Genomic DNA, 22,390 nt, shown 5'->3' with positions numbered 1-22,390 from the left:
ACAATCACCCTTAAACTTACAGGGTTTTAAATCGTAACCATAAACAACTAAAAACATAACACCCCTGTTATAATTTACGAACGTGGTTGCTCCGCCATGGGAAGATAAATCAAAACTGAGCGACAAACAAATTTATTTTACATCAAGTTACTAAAAATACACAATTTACCGAGAAACTTTATATACTACAGGTCTGCAACTGTACAGCGGAAAATGCAATAGAATAATGCAGCAATAATAAGGAACCTTATTTATATTACAAACACCTGAAACTATATGACCGGAACATGCACAGTGAATATACAACAACAACAACATATCATGAATATTTAACAAATATGAAATCTCTATAACTAAGTCTTATGCATAATAAGTTTGGCAAATTAGAAAAATAATGCAGGTCAAATCTACAGTGATTAGGTTTGGCACATTGAAGCTAATGAATCTATGTTTGGCAACTAAGCACTAATAAACTGATGCAATTTAATTGAAACTGTAGTTCTCTGAAATACCAAGTTCAGCTAGTGTTGTACCGGTCGTCCCAAATTCAACATCTTTTCCAACTTTATGTCGATTTTTGGCGGATGTTTTAGCAGTGTTACGACGAACTGACTGTGGCTTTAGCCTTGATGTTGTATCACTTCTGCAAAGTATTTGAAGCTTGTACACTGTATAGATTAGTCACTAATACCAGTAACTGCTAATGAGTTGTCCAAATAAAACAAATGGTGTCCATATAACTATGAGACTATGCAAATATAAACATATAGCATAGCGTTTTGTCAGTACTTCTCACTTGAATTCTGGAGAATATTATAATATAACCAACATAATAAAACTACAATACACATATAACATGCAAACTACACATAAACTACACATTAACAGCTATAGTTTTATTTGTGTATAGTTCTCCTTATACAAACCTGGATGGACTGACATGACGTTTCAACGAAGATTTAGAACTAAAGGTTCGTTTAACAATGCTTGATCTATGGTTACGAGATGGAACTTGTTGGTATATGGTGTCCTCTGCAAGCAACATTTGTTGGTTGAGAATATTCCCAATGATTGAGTTTGTTTTATAATAAGCTGTATGAGTTGTGTCTGCCAGTGAGTGTTGCGTGAACATGAGAGAAACTTCTTCTTGGGTTGGATCCGTTCCCATTGGACGAGAAGCTGTGGAAATAAATAAATCAAACCAAGATTTCAATATATTGTTGTTACTGAAGTATTTATTGATTGGGCATTAAAACTGTAAATGGGTATATTCCAAATCATTCAATAGTTTAAAAATTATTTCTGATTACTTATCTATTCTCATTCCATTAAAATTCTGTTTAGGTTTTTATAAACCAGTACTAGACTGGCATGGTAAACTTACACATTTTAATTCCATGTTTATGAATGAGGGTGTATTTAAAAGTGAATTTTAAACCAAATCAACTAAAACAGAATATCTTCAACACTAATTGTATGACAAACTTATTTATTTAGTGTTAGTAACAATACCTTTAATCCTTAAACATTCATTCTTATGTCTCTCCTCCCATGCTTTCAGCTTACATGCTCTACTACAGAAATAAACTTCATGGCATCGAGTGCATGAGGTAAGATGGACACCAACTGAACGACCACAGTCATAGCAATATTTGAACTGAGATTTCCTGCAAAAAATGAATATATTCACTCATAAGTATAAGGAATATGAAATAAGACACCTCAGTTAAAACAATTGTTAACCAAGGCATGGTTTGTACTACTTGCCTAGATGTTGACATTTGTTACTTCCTTATATATATTGTGTTTTATTCTTTAGAACTCATTAATCACAACACAACTTACTTGGGGTTAGGTGAAGACTTTGATCCTCCATCGCCAACATTGTTGTTCATTCTATCAACTGTAGATTTGACCTGATCTGATCTGTACGGATGAATGAAAGTTTTGCACATAAATCGGAATGAGAATTGATTTATAATCACTTTATCCTAACATGACACACCAGGTGAGGTGCCCTATGGTATGAAGTACCTAGTGGTTTTATACACCTTGTAGGCTGTTGCAAGTTACTAAGCATCTAAGTTTATGAGATTTTATGTTTACACAAGACTGTCGATTAGAACAACCCATTATTAGCCACTGGATTAAAAAAACAAACAAAGAAGGGTTCACTGCTGGACCATGCTACCATTGTAAGGGTTTGTGTATTTTACCAAGATATAGTAGGGTGAGGGAAGACGGGACACCTTTAGAACCTAATATCCAAATATCCTGATCGTGTTTTTAACAATTAACAACAGTTTATGGGAGTCGTGAGGATACAGTTCTATAATTTTTCGAATGTTCTTTGTTTACTACCCAATAGAACGAGAAAATAGACTGAAAAGGTGTCCCATCTTCCCCCACCCTACTATACTTAAATTCCATTGCTCCAACCCATTGGACATTAATAGGTCGCCCAAATTGTCATTAATAAAAAAGTCATATTTACATATATGGTGACTCGTAAGCAGGCACAAACTGTATATAGTAAGGCACCCGTATTTAAATGACTGTCGTTACATCGCAGCGCAAGGATAAATAAGTTTCATTCAATATCAAATAAATACCTAAGTTTAACATTTTTTAGTGGTCGATTAAAGCTGACCCTGCTGGTTGAATGATCTTCTTGATCGTGCACGAACGAATTGTTTGTTGTTTTCTCTGCCACCCCCGCGTATAGAAAGGTGTCGGTTCGACTTCCGCTCCGACCTAACAAAAGAATTTAACATTGAATGTTTCACATTAATAATGTCAAACAGGATAACAGAAAAATAATGTAATGTCAAACAGGAGGAGGGCTAATGTCAAACAGGATAACAGAAAAATATAATAAAACATGCACAGTCATATATATGTATTCTGTTCCAACACACAATAAAACATAAAAAACAAACTGTAATTACCTGCAATCCTACAGAATATATGCTGACAAAATAGCAAAACGGTGTATATTGACCTTCTTATCGAATAGTCTAAACAACTCACTCTGAAGCCTATCTGTATACTAGCACTTTCTAGTTTCCACCCTAGCAATATTTACCTTGCAATTATTTTCTTACACTTTTTAACTTCAACTAACTTGAGTTGTCGCTTCTTTTCACTATCTTGTTCATTCCATAGTTTATAAAATATCCCCTTGCCTGATTCAATGCAAAATATTCATTAATTCCCAAGACCTCAACCTTTATCATACACCATTATTATTTTCCAACTGCTTATGCGAGAACGTGTTTTGTGGCTCTGTCCTTGCTGATTTGAATTCGCTAAATCTTTGTTTTTGTAATCTAGTTTTGTTTATTTACATTTGATTAACCAAGTACTGTGTATCAAGCATTTAATATTACCTAACATTTCACACCCTCCTTAAAAACAATAATACAATAAGAGGAAATATGCAAAAAACGAAAACAACAGCGAATAAGTCACTTAAGTCAAACCACAAAATGCATTATCAATGTCTAATGATTATTTTTTTAAAGGTTATTTTTTTTAAAGAACCCCAATTTGGAAATGATGGTAAACTCATAATAACATCCATTGCAACAACTAGTCAATTATTTAAACAAAAGTTATTTAAGGAAATGTTGTCCCTTTGATTAATATTTAATAGTTTAATTTATATTAAATAGTCAGCAGCTATGTAGCTTTGGAAATCTAAGAAGAAAGTTTATACATAGACCATATGATGTAACAAACGTTTACACTTTACAACAATCTACCAGAATGATGTTTAACCAACAATTGTAACAACTCATTTACTCGGTCTACTGCTCACTGCCTAACTGTCATTCTGCACTAATTTTAAACAATCTACAACAAATTGTTCATCCACAATATATCTTCAGATTTTGTAAAGATATTTATTCAGTCTGAACCATTGTTTTACAATATGGTGGCTCTCCAAGAAGGCCATAGGGTTTGTATTGTGAGTCAACAAGCAGTTTTTTGCACATGTTTATTTAGAGACTTATGGTAAGAAACTCTTGCATAAAAACATTTGTAAATTTGTAAAAACAAAATTGGGTATATTATTAATGAAGCAGAGGCTGTGGGTGTTAATCCTCTTTATATTGGCCACAAACTGTCCAGTTTTAAGAAATGCACGAGCAAACCATAAGAAACTTACTTTTGAGACCATTATAAAACTTCTGCTTCAAATATTCCCTTTCTGAGTTAACAGCGCTCTCACGTAACAAACAACCAAGGTGAGACAGAAGATTTTTCCTTGCAGTATATGCTTCCCTTTCCTATAACAAACAACATTGATAGCAGATATTTATTATAATGAACAAAAATGGACAATAATAGTAATTGTTCAAGTATTATGATGACCTTTTATATTATTTCCAGATTACCCATAATGAAAAGGACATATGTGACCAACGGGTTGTTCAATACGCATTGAGTCTTCACTAATCCACAGTAACCCCCAACATTTGAATTTTTTAAGCCATGAATTGACAACTTTGAACTGTCGTTAATTCTATTAACTCGCTAAACGACCCTCAGCCACATACGATCCTTTTAAGGTTGTACCTTAATAGTCAATGCATGATATGGTGTTCTAGATATTCTCGTATCCTTATTAAACATCCAGTGAGCATAATCAACAACCGTCCCTGTGGAAGACTTGCTTCCAAATTTAACTGGAGCTAACATGTTTGCACCAAAGCTCACAAGTTGATCAACCTGATGTAAAAAATATAATAAACAGAACAATTATAACATATTTAAAACATGTGACATTTTAAAACAAATGACAAAGTTATTAAAATTACTGTTTTCACAATATTGTTTTAAACCTAATGTTTTAATTTAGAGGTTTTCAAATTAACATGCAAGGAATTATAACAAAAATGCTTTCATTGATAAAAAAATGAAATCCCATAGTTATTTAGGTATTGTCAAAAAAAGGTCTCAAAAAGTTTAAATAAGATAATACGGTTTAAATTACCAAAGCTATTCTCTCCGCTGGTGTTCTTCTAAATTCATATTGTGGATCAGAAGCAACACACAATGCACTTCCTAACTCATGGGTTAATTCAAGACTTGCATTTGCGCCAAACTCCAATAGTTTTCTTATGCACTAAAAGAGTTAATTATTACGATGTTGGATATTAAATGAATGAATGAATGAATGTAACTTACTTTATCCTCGCGTGGCCGGAAAACGACAGTCGTTATCACACGGGTTTAACACCTCGTGCCAGCTTACAAGTTTCCATGTATGTTACTTTGTAGGTGATTATTTTTTGGGGTTTTTTTCATTTTTTTATGTATGGCTGATAATTTGGACAACCCATTAGTGACCACTGGGTTGGAGCAATTGTCGTTAAGTGTCTTGCCCAAGGACAAATACGCCCACAATGGTAGCAGCGACAAGCCTTGAACCCATTACCTAATGGTTACAGGCAGGCGCGCTAACCACTACGCCACGGCGCCGGACAAATTGTTCTTAAAATTATTTAAAAGTTGAAAATGTTTTATTACAGTAAGCTCAAAAATTATTGTATGTCATAACTTTTGAGCTACAGTTTTGAAGTGTACAAACTAAGATGTTAATTTAATTAGGTGGCATCTTACCAGATCATTACCAGATGCAATGGATAATGATAGAGGTGAATGACCCATCCAGATACGATCAGGTTGTGCTCCATTATCAAGAAGTAAGTGAGTGATGTAACATGCATCCTGTGAACATGAAGCAACTTCATCAAAAACATGATATTTAAGTTCTCAACAAGGGTCTTTTTTACCGGTTGTCTAAATGTGAAATAGTATGGCAATTGCTTGGTTAGAACTCGGCTAAAAAAAAGAAAAAAAGTGGCGCTCTGGTTCGGCTTGGCACATCCTAACTTAGTTTAACTGCCCAGCATCCAGCATCACCTCGGCACAACTTTTAGTTATACCTCTATTATAAGAAAATGAAATAATCATCAATCGTATTGGTCACAATACTTGATCCAACACTCAAACAGCTACAGGCGTTACAATCAGAGGAAATATAACTCAACAGAATAAGTTTACCAAAAGATTAGAATGAGTATACCTTATAATTATCATCCCTGTGAGAAGCTACATGAAGTGGCGTGATACCTTCATCATGAATCATCATCATTTTATTATCATCTGTATTATACTTAACATCCAACTTTGTGCTGCCCTGTATCAACAATAGTGGTATTGGTGTACACGCCTCTTCAATATATAATTTTCAATTCAAGTTAAGCTCTAATTAAAAGTTATAAAGACAGATTTTAATTTAATTTGGAATCATGATACAATTATCCAGTCCAAACATTGGTTACATTATGCTAGACAAAATATAAGCACCAGACATGGTATAAGCTAGTTACTGGATTTGGCAGGAATATGACTTGTATATCCCTGGATTGAACTAATAAGTACAAGTTGGTATATGCTACTGATAAAGTGGCAACAATATACCATGAGCCGAAATGCAAGCTATGGTTTGAATTTGAATCTAAACATCGTACCATGCGAGGTTGAAGTTTTTCCTTCAAGGTAACTTTTTCAAGAGCGCACGTGTTAGGGTCAGCATTGGCATGTAATAAAAGTTCCACAATCTTTACTCCTTCATGGCACATCATACCGCTGGCTATATGAAGAGCTGTGTATCCACCAAGCTATAACATATAAACATAAAAATACAAAGAAATGTTGTTTATTGAAAGAGCACATTGTAATGTAGCTTTATTTTGTATTCTTATAAAGACAAATGTGAATAGCCTACTCTATTTATTTATTAAACTTTATTGTACCATTATTGTACTAAATTTAACTGATGTATTCTGCCATGTAACAGTTACATTCATTCGTTATTAATAAAACAACTTATCTTACTTTATCAGAAAGTTTGAAGTCGGTTCTTGCTCCTCTACGTAGTAGCGAGGAAACTGCATCGACATCCGATGCTTTCACGGCAAACAACAATGGGGGGAAGGGTATTCCCCCAATGTTAGGATCAGCCCCCCTCACCAGCAATACATCCATCATTTTCCTTAACTGGATGTGTCTGTGTGGGACATTTAAACAACACTAATTATTTCTTTTATTAAATAAAAAGATAAAATTTCTTAAACAGAGCAAAAAAGAATTATAAGCACAATGTTGTTGGAATGAAACTGACATGAATAAATAGTGAAAACTATCAGTTACAAGGACATGTGACTTGTCATGCGAAAAATACCAAAGGAAAACTTGTATTTTTACATTTGTGTGTTTGAGTAACATATTAAACTCACAGTACTCACAAAAGTTTAATGACATCGAACATAATGGTTAAACATGATGTGCGGTTTGCCCTAAAGTAAATTGTGATTGGCATAAACACGAACTATTTATATTTTTAAATGTTTAAAACACCCACAAATTATAGGATTGTATGAACATAAGATTTTTGACTTTTTTTTGCTTGACAAAAACTGAATATAAAAGTGTTATTTTTGTTGAAATCTTCACACAAAAAAAAACTAAACTCAGAGACAACCAGTGAAGAACTGAGACTGACATTTTTATATTCAGCGCATGTGTTAAAATAAGGGAATCATAGCAACATACTCAGCTTTCCACACAGCCAAAGCACCAGCAGTGCCCAACATAATAGCTTGTCCATTCCTTGTTGATACTCCACTAACGGCTCGTTCGTTTCGACTTAACAATGTAGCTGTTCGTTCAATCAAATCATCAGTAACTTTTGCTTCAAGATCGAAGACATTTTCATTCGATTCAAATGCCAATTCTGGAACATGGTGTAAAAATTCACTTGGCGAATGGGATATTTACACCAAATATTATGCACTAGAACCAGGGTAAAAGAAATGCTATTTGAGGAATCCAACGCAGTCAGATATAACTTGCAAATTTACCACAAAATATCTGCAAGTGTAGTGCAGTAGGCTAAACAATTTTTCAGATATAAGCATGTAAGTGATATATTAAACATAATTACGCATACTGTCAACTTAACAGGTATTGTAAACCTCTCACATAGCCAATAAAAGGACCCTTGAATTCTATACAATCCTTTGGACATTACAACATATGATAAGCACAGCATGCATGACACACAAACCAATATTTACCTGTTGATGTTTTTGAAGCTCCTTCACTTGAACCATCACTTGGTGGCGCCATAAACTCCAACATTTTTTGTTTCCTTATTTTATCAGCTGACTTAACCCGTAAACCTTTCAGGATTCTGTAAGAAGTAATGCTCATTTATGAATATGTAGTGGCCAATGGTTGTATTAAGGCACACAATTTCCATTGTCCCCATTATTGACTCTAATGTTTAAGGTCTCGGGATAGCTTTTCCATACTGCAGCGGGTGCACACCTAAAACTCCTTTTTTCCCTTAAACTATTTCTCGACTGCTATATATATTGTTGTGTAATCGCCATTTGAGAACAATAATGAGAACAACAACCTTAGGATACTAATAATGAGAACAATGAATGAAATGACATCGATAAACAAACGAAGTAGTTACGAGACACGTATATTCTATATGAACGAGAAAATACAGTTACTATACCCTAGAGTACGGAACAGTTTGATTTCTTGCCAGTCAAAATCTTAGATAATCCAGACTAGGAAGCAGCTTTAGACACCTGTGATGCAACGAAGTATATACCAACACGGGTGTCTAAAGTTGTTCGGGAATATGTTGTAACCGCAGCATAAAGTGATTGGTGTGTAAACAGAGTCCAGGGGTAAAAGTTGGATGCCGCTACTATTGTCAATATATGGGTCTTAATTTAAAAGTCAGTAATTCGTTATTTCAAATAAAAGCAGTCACAGCAGCCATGAGCATGAAGTGTATAAAAATGTCCCCTATGTTATAACTTCGGGTTGCCCCATCACACAAGGATAAATAAGCACCATATGTTCATTCAAACATCACCTTAAATCACTTTTGCACATCTCAATACAAGTGGTTGAACTGATGTCATCAAGGAAAGATGCATTGTCCTCATCTGATGAAGAAAGAACTGGAGATGCAAGTGTCATTCTTCGCTTTAACAAACTATCAGGGGATGGAGACCGGTGTTCAGAGAATGACAATCGACGAATATGCTTAGGGCTGCTTGGACATGACTACAAAATGATACAACAGTATATAACAACTAATGAAATATTAAAAACTAAAACTGAAACATGATTGAAACTCATCAATATTAATAACTAAAACTGAAATATGATTGAAACTTATTTCAACATTGATAAGTTTCAACATATATATATATATAATGTTTTTTTTGTTTGGAAAAAAATCTGTAACATCGGATAAAAATACATTGGAAAGTAATATATATTGAAAATTAAATGTTCAATAAAATTTTGACAAATAGCATAATCTATAAAATAATTGTAAAGCAGTTTATCACAGTGCTGTGGTACTTTGCCTCAATTAACTATAATTAAGGAACAATTTTAAGCAGACAAAATTATAACATATAAGATGAATGTGCGTCATGGCTTTAAATATTAAAAGAGAAACACTAAAACAAAAACCACCTTTTTACTTTTTCTTCCAGTTTTTACTTTTTTCTTCTTTTTTGGTAAAACATTTTTGAACAATTTATCAGTCAGATTTTGTTTAAAATGATCAACAGGATAATAGAAAATGTGGCAGGCTGTTAAAGCTGATATGCCTTCATCATTCACCTGGGTGGAATATAAGTTATTTTATGCTGTACATGTCCTACAATGAGGTCAGCCAACCTGGGATTTAAACAAGAGTTGGGCAAGTACACCAACACCCAGAAATATTACATTAAGCAGCCAAATTAAAGGTATGTTAAACTATCTTACCTGGTTAATGTTGGCACCCATGTCAAGCAAGATGTTCACCACATCCAGGTGGCAGTTAGTAGCAGCGGAAACAATAGCAACACTACCTCTTCTATCGCACACATTAGGATTAACAAGACCAGACTTAAGTATGGAATACACTTTATGGGTTGCACCTCCAGCACTACTAACAATAAGTCGCATAGAAGCAACTTCTAAAGGCCCAGGTTTAGACTCAAAATTTGATCTTTCTTTAGTTAAGACATCACCAGGAAAAAATGATAATTGTTTCTCGGCAAACTGATGAGTATGAATCTAAAAATTAAATGAAATATTAAACAAACTAGTATAGATAACTATTAGTCACTTTGCACAAATAATTTCAAATATACATCACAATTAAAATAGAAAAAAATTTATGCATAATAAGAAATTATAGTTGGTTGTTAACAAAATATGATGTATAGTTTAGTTTCAATTATAACTTACAAGTATGTCATAATTACATATTAATATAAAGAAGTCAAGTGAAACTTACATGCTTTTGGATTTTCTTGCTCAAAACAGAATTATTGAATGCTTTAATGGGAATTCGTCGATCTTTTAATATTGTATCATATGAAGTACCGAAAAAAGCAATGTTCAATTCCTCTTTTAATTTACTGGTCACTGGCAAATGTTCAAAATCTTTTGAATATGTTTCAATGCCTTTTGGTAAGGCTGTGTTATCAGATGATAATGCAAATTTAAACTGAGATGATTGGAAATTATATGAAGTTACATCGTCGGCGAGTAAAGCATCTTGAACAAAAGTTTCATCTTCGTTGAAGATAATTTCATGATGTGTCTCATCTTCACAATATTCATATTCATCATGATCTGTCAAGCTGAACACTCCATTTACTTCACTGCAAAGTCTTATCAACTTATCTCTGAACCACCATCCAATGTCTTGCACTTTACAACCAGTGTTACTTGCATATGTCAAAATGCCAGGACCAAATCTTTCATTAGATTTATAAAGGCCTTCAAACAAATCACCATTAACGAAAGTAAAACATCCATATCCTTCCTTGCGGTCAAGATAGAAAGTTCCGGAATAGACAGATCCATCATTCCATGTGTATCTACCACTACCATGCATGTGGTCTTTGTAGAAACTGCCTTCATATATCTATTTAAAAACATATATAACTTCTTCGTGTAAAGGGTACTTGGAAGTATGTATGCTCCACGCCTAGGTATTCCATTTCATACACTTTGCACCTGCTGACCCAGTACAAAATATGCAACTCTATAAGTAGTTGTTTTTTATCTGTATGACTGACAAATTTAGGCAAACAATTAGTGATTACTGGATTAGTGCATTTACCTACTGCTGTTAAGTATTTTTATTGCACAAGAAAACATAACCCACAACTTTCCTTAGGTTATATCCTTAGGTTACCATGTGTGGTTCTAAATTCTATGCTATCATTTACATCAGACATTATTACCTCTCCAGATGCCCACTTATGTATTCCTTGTCCATGTCTCATATCATTCATAAATTCCCCTTCATACGTTGAACCATCTTGCCAAGTTTGTTTTCCAGCCCCATGTCTTCGATGCTCTTTATATTCACCCTCATACAAGGCACCAGAAGGCCACGAAAACTTTCCAGATAAAACAGTCTGGCCTTCATAGCCACGGTGGTCCGATGATGTTATTAATCGTAAAAAAGTGTTTTCTTTAATATTTTCACCATCAGGTGATATCGAAGGCATTTCCTTATCTACACAATGTCCTGTTGTTAAAATTGGTATGAAATACGTTAATTTTAAAACGTTTAACTTTTAAAATAAAATTAACTGTCATGTGTAAAACATGATGGTTCACTTGGGTGCTAGTGAAGAACCCCCCCCCCACCTTATTTGCTAACCACTAACCCCTATAACCACTAACCCCCTAACCACCAATTCCCAACCACCAACCTCTAACATTTTCCAACAGCCTATTTTGCTATGTACGAGAGGATTTTTCACTAGTGCCTTCGCTTGCCCCAAATACAATTATTTCCGGAGTAAATGCGCATCACATTACATCTGTATTGTATCACAACAAACGTGTAGACATTAAAAACAAACTTGGTTCACATTTGCACCAAGCTTCCATAGCAACCAGCGACATCCATAGATATCATATATATGATATCTATGGCGACATCCAATAAGAGGAAGGGTTATTACTTTCATGTGACAATACCCCTAGACACGCGAGTTTTAAAGAAACCTCTGCTTGCGTTGTTCTACAGCTATTTTTGTTACAAGATTACAGAACTTTTGTTGGGTAATCTTCTCCAAATTAGCCATAAAATGGCAGTCTTGTTCCATCAACAAAAGGCTACGTTGCACAAATGCACTTTCTTGACTCTTCACTAGACATACTCGTATGAGGTTATGTAAACTTTTGACCATTGCCATTTGGCCTGCCAAAGGGTAAAACTCCTGACATAAAATGAACTTTCCAGCCAGTAAATCATTTAATCATAGTACTCTGACTTAATTTTCCTCCCGTAACATAACTATATATGACGTCATTTATAAAATATTATAGTTTTGGCAGAATTTAGTTTATACAGTAAACAAGAAAACTGAAGAACTTTTTTTTTGCATCAATGTAATTTGCCTCTGTTAACCAGTCAAAATTTTAATCTTAAAACGTATACTTTGATACCCACTGTATTACTTAACGGAAATTGTGTACCTATACTTCTTCCTAAAGTCCTGTGCTGTGTATTAATAAGTAACATTCATCCACTCCTTTATTTTATTCATAACACCATTCAGACACTATATATAAGCTGCTCCATATATGCATATATAAATAATGGCAAGTCAAAATGGTGGGATACCGGAAAATGTACCAGAATTGGGACCAGCTGCACCCAGGGAAAGTTTAATTAGCACTGCTGTGAAGTTTCTTCAAAATCCACAAACACAATCCAGTCCGTTGGATCAGAAAAAAAAGTTCCTAGTAAGCAAAGGTATGTCACATGTCTCTGTATTTAGACTTAAACATATTATAGGTTTAAGAGGTTTACTCTTTAATAAATAAGTATATAATAACATTTTAATCCTTAGCGGGGCAACAGCGCCTATTTCCCCTCCAAGACTATTTCTCCCTTGCTGTTTCACCCCGTAACTATCCCCCTCTCCAGCTATGCTATTTTCCCCCGGCTATTTCCCCCTCTTGGGGAAATAGTCCTGGTTTGCAACCCTTTAATTATGTGCTTTGTACATACAAAGGTAAGCGTCTTCAGAATTACTTAGGAATGGGACGAAATAAAAATTTTCCGGGTTCGGCGAGTCCATGTAACGAAAAACGGTTGAATCCGATTGCCCAGCGAGTGATGTCACAATGGCTATGTCGTACGTGACTTTTGTCGAGCCCGCCTGAGTCTGGGGTTATCGTACAAACGAAGACTCGTCCGTCGGTATAAGTAGGTTTCCATAACGTGCTGTGACGTTCATAATATGTCACTACTGTGACGCAACATATTGCTATTGTGACGTAATATATATCGTTAACCTTACGCAAGTCAGGCGAATTACGGTGACACAGCATGGTTTTGCGCATTTTCAAAGTTAATTTTCGAAACGACGCCCAAGTTTTTTTTAAATTATACAGCGAGTATCAGGGAGGCGTAAGGAACATTTTGAGACCAAAATTTTCACTGGTCACCAGCGGCAGTATTACCGAGATTCACACAAGGATTCATTGCATCATAATAGTGGTTGTTTGAACCTGGCAATTGATTACCACATAATGGCAATTCACATGTTGTACAACATAATGGCAATTCACACGAGTTTGAATACCAGTTGGACGCACCTGTGTAGGAATGACGCACCGGTATTGACATATTTTAACGAATGTAATCGAAGTTTGTGCGCAGTAATACGGCGTCTTCGTTTGGTCGAACAAAATTCATTACGCATTGTTTTTCCGGAGAAAATCAAAGGGTTGGCAGGCAACCATGCAACCCCATAACTTTACGCCAGTGCTGACAGCACCAGTAATCTCAGTAACAGGGGTCGGGACTCCACTTAAAAAAAAATTTTATATATATAGATATAGCCCATTATGATATTGTTAGTATTTTTTTATTATATTATATTAATGTACATCTATCAAAATGTAAAATGTGGTTATTTTAGATAAAAAGGGTTTGTTTTAGTTTCTTTATTAGTTGTGCAGTCCAATATCTAAAGTTTTACACCTGTTGTGGATAATGTAAACATTATTTACATCACAATACTCTCGATAAACCAAATTACAATAAGATTGTTACATCCATTAAAAGTCCTTTCATAACATTTTTTCTTTTTACGTTTTTAACAAATAAATTTGTGTATATTGTGTAACTAACAATAACAAGCCAGTCATCTTAGTGAAAAATGCAGGTAAACTGCGAATATGTGAATTTAATATAAGAATGACAACCTAACTTTTTGTAATTATTCAGGAATTTCACTAATTTTTTTGTCAGGTTTGACTGAGAATGAGATAGAAATTGCAGTTTCACGTTCAAATATATCAAGCCAACCCATCCCAATCACTCAACTCACTCAAGTTAATGCTGTTCCTCCAAAGCCAGGTGGTTTCATGTTATGTGATACTTCAGTGTACAACGTACAAGTGTCATTTAGTTACCTTACTAAACCATATGGGTATGAATAAGGATCAACTGTAAGAAATCTGTGTATGCAACCTGCACACTCTTTTTAGAAAATACTTTACAAAAAAAGATTTCGTTTAGTTTCAGCATGGAAGAACATTCAAGCATATTCTTCAATGGCAATCGTAATTGGGGGTTTTGTCTATGCGTTCTTCACAATATATAAGGTAAGAACAATTTAACTTGAAGTTTAACAACAAGATAAGTAACGTTTTTATAGTCAATGTAAAGGTATAATAACATAAAAACTTTAAAAAGTATAAATAAGAAAGATTAACCATATAAGTGCCACATGTGTTTTTAAACTGAGGGCATGTAAGATTCAAAGTAATGGTAAGGTATGAAAAAAATTTTTTAGAAAACATGCATGTATTTTACATGTAAATTTCAACTATTGTTACATCACAGAAATACATTGAACCTTTGTTTATGAAACATCGTGGAGAGCAAAGAGATCAGATGGTTGAGTTGGAGATGGGGGTGAAGGAGTTAAATACTGAAGTAACAAGGAATTTAAAAGTAGGTTGTGTCCATGAAATGTGGCTTCATAATCTTTTTATTGTATTATAGCAGATCTATATATAGCGGTTACAAAACATGAGATAGGCCGATATGCTATTGTTTTTGTGCATTGAAAGCGATATGTAATGATTTGTTTTATTGTTTCAGTCATTGGAAGGAGTGATTGCTGAGATAAGAGATGAAGTAAAAGAACATGCTCAAGTTATGCAGAGAGTGTCCACACAACTTACTGTGATGAAGGTTTGTATTATATATTTCAGTAAAACATTCCATTGACATTTATATATATATGTCACGCTTCTTAAATATTTGGTATCTTTATATTCAGTATTCAGTAAGGGAACATTTCTTTTGCTCTAACTCAATTTACTGTATTGTGTTAACACTAACAGAGCAACAGTCTATCATATATGTTTATATTCAAATGATAAACAATAAGTATGCAGCTTATCAATGTACAACTCAACTTATAAATATTTTTATTGATTTTTCATAGAATGAGAATGGTAACAATGGAAACGACGCAACAATCCGTGATTTGCAAGCCCAGATTTCCTCACTCAAGGGTCTTCTATTAAACACGTAAGTAACACAAACTATTTCAAAATTCAAAATCAAATGTGGTCCAGCTTTATAAGCTATAGACCGTTTAACAAAAAAATAAATTTATTACTCATAGCATTTTTATTGATTTGTCTCATGTCCCATGAAAGTTGAAAATCACAATTGAAACAACCAAAATTATAATATATTTAAATAACCACACTATAAGTGTGTCCAATAACCATTTTACATTATTCCAATTGTCACTTTTGTTTAGGAATTATGTCATTAAATTATTACAATGTAAGACCCTTATGTACAACCTGGTTGATACCCATGAATGTGTTTTTAGAAAACAATTCCCAGCGGCTCCTGTGATACCAAGTTGGCAGATCCCAAGTAACAGCAAACCACAGCAAGATGTCAGGTCGCATGTTGAGAATGGTTTAATGAGTGGACAACCATCTAATGGCCGTGTTGATGAACTTGAATCACATGAAGCAAATCATGTGAACGATGATGAATCATCTCTTGAATTAAACCAATCACGAACTGTGGACCACAAACCTGATGATGTGAACTTGCAAGTTGATGGAATATCTCATACTTCACTTTACAATAATTACAAGACACCAAACTCCAGTATATCGAGCGAAATGGCACAAGATAAAGAATCGGAACTTGATTAATATCTTATGCTTTAATCATGGGCTTTCATTATGCAATTGTTTTAATTTTTTTAATTATTGTAAGTATTTCTATTCAGTAATTTGAAATGCCTTTTGTTTATTGCAAAAAAAGTTGTAAATTAGTTGCTGGATACTTTGTTTCTGAGTACTGTAAAATACAAATATATGGAAACAATCAATTAACACTAATAGTGTGTTACACTATGGTTTGATGTAATAGGTGGCTGTTTCTTTATCAACTTTGTCTAGCGTAGAGCTTCCAAACTAGTGGCTGACTGGTATATTAATTATTGAAAAAAGGTTTAATGAAGAACTAATTATTAGGGGAAAAAATGTTTTTTGACATTATGCAAAAATGGAAAAGTTAGAGCTTGAAGGGTATTGTTTTAAATTACAAGAGGTCTTGCACTGAGGTGGTAGACATACAAGATGTAGCATGTAGCCATATACCTTAGTCACACATCATAGACTTATATCACGTTAGTTGTCTAATGTCCTATAGATTAGACGCTTAATTTTAGCCAATATAAAACTTTACAAATATTCTATACAACAATAATTTACACAATTATAAAATAATCTGCAACTTAAATCTAAAGTTAAAAATCTATTTCGGATATGGGTTGATTTTTTTTTTTATAAATCCTACAGTAAATAATATATGCTATATTTACTACTAGCGTTCATACCTTAACATAAAGGCAGCAAAATCAAAGGTAATTGTAAACTCGTGGTCTGGATCACAGAATGGTGATCATAATATGAGACATATGTGCTACCAGATAAACACATTGGAATAAATGGACTCTCTTCTAATTGTGAATTTGTCATCACATCCACACACCCAGAGAACACATGTGTTGTGCTCACACATTTCTGTACAGTTAACCATACCCCAGAAATAAGGAACCAATGTTTCCATTTACATTCCATATGTATATGACATTCACTGCGAACATTCAATATACAGTTGCACGTGATGAACAAAGTTTAAAGTGGCCACTGGGAATTTTACCTTCACAATTATGACATCATAGAGAAAATGCTTGGGTCGATGCATAAATAATTGAAGCTCTTTGCTTCATGTTTAATTCATGCCAAGTCACATACACGTATAGTCTCCATGCGTACAGGATAAAGTTATACGCAACAGTTAATTGCCACCATAATATGCTATAACGATAATAAACAAAGTTTGTTCAAAATTTACATTGTTGCAGCACCATGTGTTGTTATTTGCGTTCGAAAGCATGTGTTAATTAAATTTCCACAGTTCTTATATATTAGCCCCATATAGTTGTCTACATTGTATGAATCTGGTACATGACGACACATACACTACAAATACAACAACTCATCTTAATAAATATACTGCTTGATTATTAAGTTAGTTTCATTCCATGTTGTAATGTGTAAGCGAAAAAAGTGGAATCAGTAGTAGTTATACATAAAACATAGAAATAGTATATTATAAAAATATTTTCCACTGATAGTCGCCAGTGAGCAGCTTGTCCATTATTAAGCTTGCTTTGTTTGTACCATTGATGATGTCATAATATGATCAGCATCCACACATGCTTTCCGATGATTGGGTTGGTTCAGGTTGAGGTTTCCTATCCAGTATTACTTCATCCACTGAAGACAGGAGCTAAGGAAAACTCACCCAACATGAACAATTCACTTTTATGAGAAAATATTAAACCACCCTTTACCATACCCACATAAAGTGTGGTTGAAGGGCAAAATATTACCTACATACCACAACCCCCGCAATGCCCTATTAGAGCATCAACAACTAAAATAGGTCCACAACAATATAATATGATACCAAGTAAATTAACCCAAACTAGCAAAAACAATATTGAAATTTTCTTTGTTATATAAGCAGTAATATAAACCATGTACATTGTCATAACTTAAAATAAAAATAATTGGAAAAAAACCTTATCATCCTGTAATAATTTATGATATTTACAAAGCTTTTATAAAGGATACTGACATTCTTCTCTTTGTCGGGTGAATTTTCCATGCCAGGCAGTGCAGCAGCCACCCTTCTGAACAACTGCAACAATTTAATTAACCATATTTAATGCATTTAAAATATTTCAAAAGATAAGTCAAGAATGCATGAAATACAGTTTACAAAAAAAAAAGACCTATTGTACAAAATCTATTAACATTTTAAAATGTTCAATTTTATTAACATGATAACACATGGTCAATAAAACGATTTAAAAAAATGACAGAAACACATACAAACATTATGGCTTTAAAAAAAAATACATTAAAATGTTTATTAAAATCAACCAACCTGCTTCACATTATACCCAGTTTTGGCACTCGTCTCAATAAACATAACATTCAATTCCTTTGCTTTTCTTTCACCCTCTTCTATCGAAACTTGCCTAAAAATTATATGAACATATGCAAAGAAATAAGAACATAACAATAATGAACACAATTGTAATTTTATCAAGCCCATAAATACAGAAATAGTATGGTTAAAACAATGGCTTAAAAGTATGCCTCGGAAACCTTTAACTTTATGTTGCGCAATGGCTTATTACCTTTTATCAGATAAATCGGTTTTGTTTCCAACAAGCATTATTATGACATCACTTCCACGTTCAGTTCGAACATCATCAATCCATTTTGAAGTTTGTTGGAAAGAGTTGACGTCTAAGATGAAATTAAATGATGATGTTATTAAATAGATTTATTCATAATAGAAAATATTACAAATTGTTTATTTACTTGTGATGTCATAAACAACAACCGCAACAGTTGAATCCCTGATATAACTCGGAATTAAGCTTCGAAATCTTTCTTGGCCAGCTGTGTCCCAAAGTTGCAGTCGTACCTATTGATATTCAATATTTTACACATAGATTTCTTATACAAGCGCACAATTATTTACAACTTTCAAGATAAATCATGTTTTGGTAATTTAGTTAACATTAAAAAAAATATATATATATGCTCTGTTAATATTAATTTAAAAAGTAAAAATAGTAAAAATTTGTATTATTTGTTTATTTTTACTTAAAGTTAAAATGTTGTTCCCAACTTTTACATACCGTGCGATCTTCTAAGTACATTGTTTTTGACAAGAAATCTATTCCAATAGTTGCCTACAACAAATAATAATAAATGGTCTGCTGCATCCTATACAATATCAGATTAAAACAAACACGACAAACAACATACTGTTTCATTTATGATTTTAAACTTAGTCCAAAACCACTTAATGAATATCACACTACATCGTTCAATAGGTTTATGCAATATTCGTTTGTGGAGAACTGGAGAAGTTTAAGATATATTTATATATTATAATAAAACTTTTGTGTACTTAGTGGGCTATACACATGTTTCATATATTAAGTTAATTAATATTATAAATAAAAAAAAGCTTCCAAGTTATTTAATTACATTTTATTGGTGTTTCTGTGAGTTTTGTAAAATAATATTGATTTTAATTAATTCCCTCAGAGAGGAAGCATCTGTTACAAATAAACAAAAAGACATTGGCCCTAATGGCTAGACAGACAAAGAATACTTTTATAAGGTTTTAAAGTACCTAAACCAATAAAATAAAAGAACCTAATGGTCCTAACTATAAAAGTGCTACAAGAATGAACTTTGTACAGCCATAAATGCAACTAAATAAAATACAAACAACAACATCTCCGTTTTTTGGAAAAATAAATATGCTTTCTAGCCTATATAATATTCATAATTTGACTGCATTGGAATATATTATAACATTGACATTATGATAATTCATTTTACAATAAATTGAATAAAACATTAAAAATGCGATCTAGTGCCCAAAACACTGTAGTAATATTAACCTCAAAAACTATTTATATAATTATATAGGCTCCATAGTAATCATCACAGATAAAATTTGAAAAGATATATATTTACAAATTTTAATAGAGATTTTCCACACACAGCAACAAAACAGTTTTCTTTAACAAATCATAAATAGATATAATCTATACACATACATTTATAATAAACAATGTTACCTTGGACTGATGTTGCATCAGTAGCAAGACAAAAAAGGGATTTAGATAATACAATATATATATATATAGCCTATTTGTTTTTAAGATTTTTTTTATCTAAAATCTTAGAAATTTAAAAGACAGTTGTCAGTTAACACTGTTTCAGTAACAAGAAAATAAATCTTATATTACTGGCATAATGCTTTAGAAAATAAACACTTCAACAAAACATTAAACACAATAAGAATGAGTTGCTTTGAGCACAAGATCGCATTTATTTTCCTCAACAATTTTCTTACCTGATAAGTGTTATCGAAGCTATCATACATAAACCTCGTTATTAAAGATGTTTTCCCAACTGTAGAGCAATAAAAACAATAAATAAATAAATCAACATATCACAATTCCCCATAAATATCCAGAAATAACAAAGGGTGAGTCAATCTTTAACCAAGACAATCCCATTTTGCCTTTTGTATTTTATAAATGACCGATGATGTTAAAATACAAGTTTGGTTATTGTAATAAAATTACCTGTAAAAAACCCTGATATTAAAGCCTTAAATGGAAAATTTAGGCTGTAGGTTCAGTTTATCTACCCCTGTTGTATTCTTGTATAAAAGGGCATGTACAGTACATAAATGGCAGATGCGATATTACAGTCTGTATTTTATCAAATGGGTAATTTGATGGTGAATATTTACAAACAAACACAATCCATTGATTTGACTTACCACTTTGTTCACCCAGAAAGACAAGCTTGAATTTTCTAAGGGGGTTTCCGAAATCACTTGTCATTTTTATATTACTGTAAATCTGTACTTAAGTTAACTTAACTATTAAAATAAAAGAATGTATAATGTTTAATAGTTAATTAACTTTTTTTTAACATTACTACATGTTTAATTAACATTACTACATGTTTAAAACAGTAAATATACAAAGGCCTACTAATAACATAATAACTCTGTTTCACAAAATAATGGGTCGCTGTTTTTCTTCTGCCTAATTTTGGCGAATTTAAAGAAAAAATGGCCAGCAATATTAAGCCTTGTTCAATTATGCGGTAAAAATAAAACTGGGATTAGTGTCTGAGGTAGCCCAGTGCCACAAGACTTAGATATTGGGACACTTATAACAATGTGACAAGGACAAGCAAAAGTGACTTTTTAGGATGTAAAAAACTGAACTTTTTAATCTAGATCGAATGAGATTTACCTTTAGACAAATTAACCTTTGTTAATTTAATAATTGAAAAATGAATTCAAATTTATATATATTAATTTTCTTTTACTCTAATTAGAATAGGCCTATTTAATTAACTAGTTGCTTAAAAAGGCATTTAAATTTCAACAATTCTACAATACACTAGCATTTAAGTTGAAGCATTCCAACCAGTAAAAGACAATAATATAATATAAATAATAAAAAAATCAAATTAATGCCTTTATTCAAATTCAGCAAATATAAACATTTAATTTATCAATTTATAATCACGCTGGCAAACAGATCAACCAATCGCTTTGCGCAACAAAGCTTTTTATCACATCACAAGCCAATTGTGGCGCATTTTCAATTTTGCACTTTCACAACCAATTTCAACAAAAACACCCGTTTTTTTCTAAAAAAAATAGTACCAGTGGTTTTAGTGAAAACAGAAACATTTCAATCTTAGTCTGCAGAATATAGCAGTTTCTGTTGAAATCTTCAATCTTCCATTTATTATGTACTGTATAGGCAGGTAAATAGAAAAACCCTTGAATATGTTGGCGCTAAAATTTACAATACAAGTTATTAAAACAATATGTACAGCAATTGTACCCAAAATACGAAGACTGTCTATTATAAATATCACACGATATTGGATTTATACCTCGAAATTATTTAGTGTAATAAACTATGACACAGATTCAATTAGATTTTCTCTGAACACTGAATCATCATCGTGTAGCACTTAACTTTAACAATATGTTTATTTCACCGTTTTCCGTTTCTTTCGAATGACGTTTATATCATATGACAAAGGTACCGTAACTAGCATC

The 22,390-nt window shown here is 32.8% G+C and overlaps 3 protein-coding genes across 3 annotated transcripts; 1 reads left to right on the top strand and 2 right to left on the bottom strand.

Moving 5' to 3' along the window:
• Positions 1-119: 119 nt before the first annotated feature.
• Positions 120-11,685, bottom strand: LOC149733396 (ankyrin repeat and MYND domain-containing protein 1-like). Its single transcript, XM_089880923.1, has 19 exons — positions 11,358-11,685; positions 10,400-11,035; positions 9,883-10,176; positions 9,586-9,735; positions 8,972-9,165; positions 8,151-8,266; positions 7,627-7,807; positions 6,910-7,081; positions 6,543-6,692; positions 6,095-6,208; positions 5,629-5,736; positions 5,000-5,131; positions 4,582-4,734; positions 4,172-4,292; positions 2,613-2,754; positions 1,846-1,926; positions 1,513-1,667; positions 927-1,179; positions 120-643 (listed from the first exon to the last, which is right to left on the bottom strand). The coding sequence occupies exons 1-19, from the start codon at positions 11,625-11,627 to the stop codon at positions 484-486; spliced, it is 3,582 nt and encodes a 1,193-aa protein (XP_089737049.1). The 5' UTR covers positions 11,628-11,685; the 3' UTR covers positions 120-483.
• A 491-nt stretch (positions 11,686-12,176) lies between these two features.
• LOC149733395 (peroxisomal membrane protein PEX14-like) lies at positions 12,177-16,514 on the top strand. Its single transcript, XM_089880950.1, has 7 exons — positions 12,177-12,886; positions 14,393-14,500; positions 14,663-14,748; positions 14,990-15,100; positions 15,251-15,343; positions 15,600-15,685; positions 15,999-16,514. The coding sequence occupies exons 1-7, from the start codon at positions 12,730-12,732 to the stop codon at positions 16,333-16,335; spliced, it is 978 nt and encodes a 325-aa protein (XP_089737076.1). The 5' UTR covers positions 12,177-12,729; the 3' UTR covers positions 16,336-16,514.
• Positions 16,515-17,250: 736 nt separating this feature from the next.
• Positions 17,251-21,236, bottom strand: LOC149733394 (ras-related protein Rab-6A-like). Its single transcript, XM_089880951.1, has 8 exons — positions 21,083-21,236; positions 20,648-20,706; positions 19,413-19,466; positions 19,090-19,195; positions 18,903-19,014; positions 18,647-18,740; positions 18,331-18,397; positions 17,251-17,970 (listed from the first exon to the last, which is right to left on the bottom strand). The coding sequence occupies exons 1-8, from the start codon at positions 21,144-21,146 to the stop codon at positions 17,897-17,899; spliced, it is 630 nt and encodes a 209-aa protein (XP_089737077.1). The 5' UTR covers positions 21,147-21,236; the 3' UTR covers positions 17,251-17,896.
• Between the last annotated feature and the right edge of the window lie 1,154 nt (positions 21,237-22,390).

Source organism: Ciona robusta, chromosome 7 (genome assembly GCF_009617815.1).
Source record: "Ciona robusta chromosome 7, ASM961781v2".
In the NCBI taxonomy this organism is placed as follows: domain Eukaryota; kingdom Metazoa; phylum Chordata; class Ascidiacea; order Phlebobranchia; family Cionidae; genus Ciona; species Ciona robusta.
This window is presented reverse-complemented; position numbering and strand designations above follow the sequence as displayed.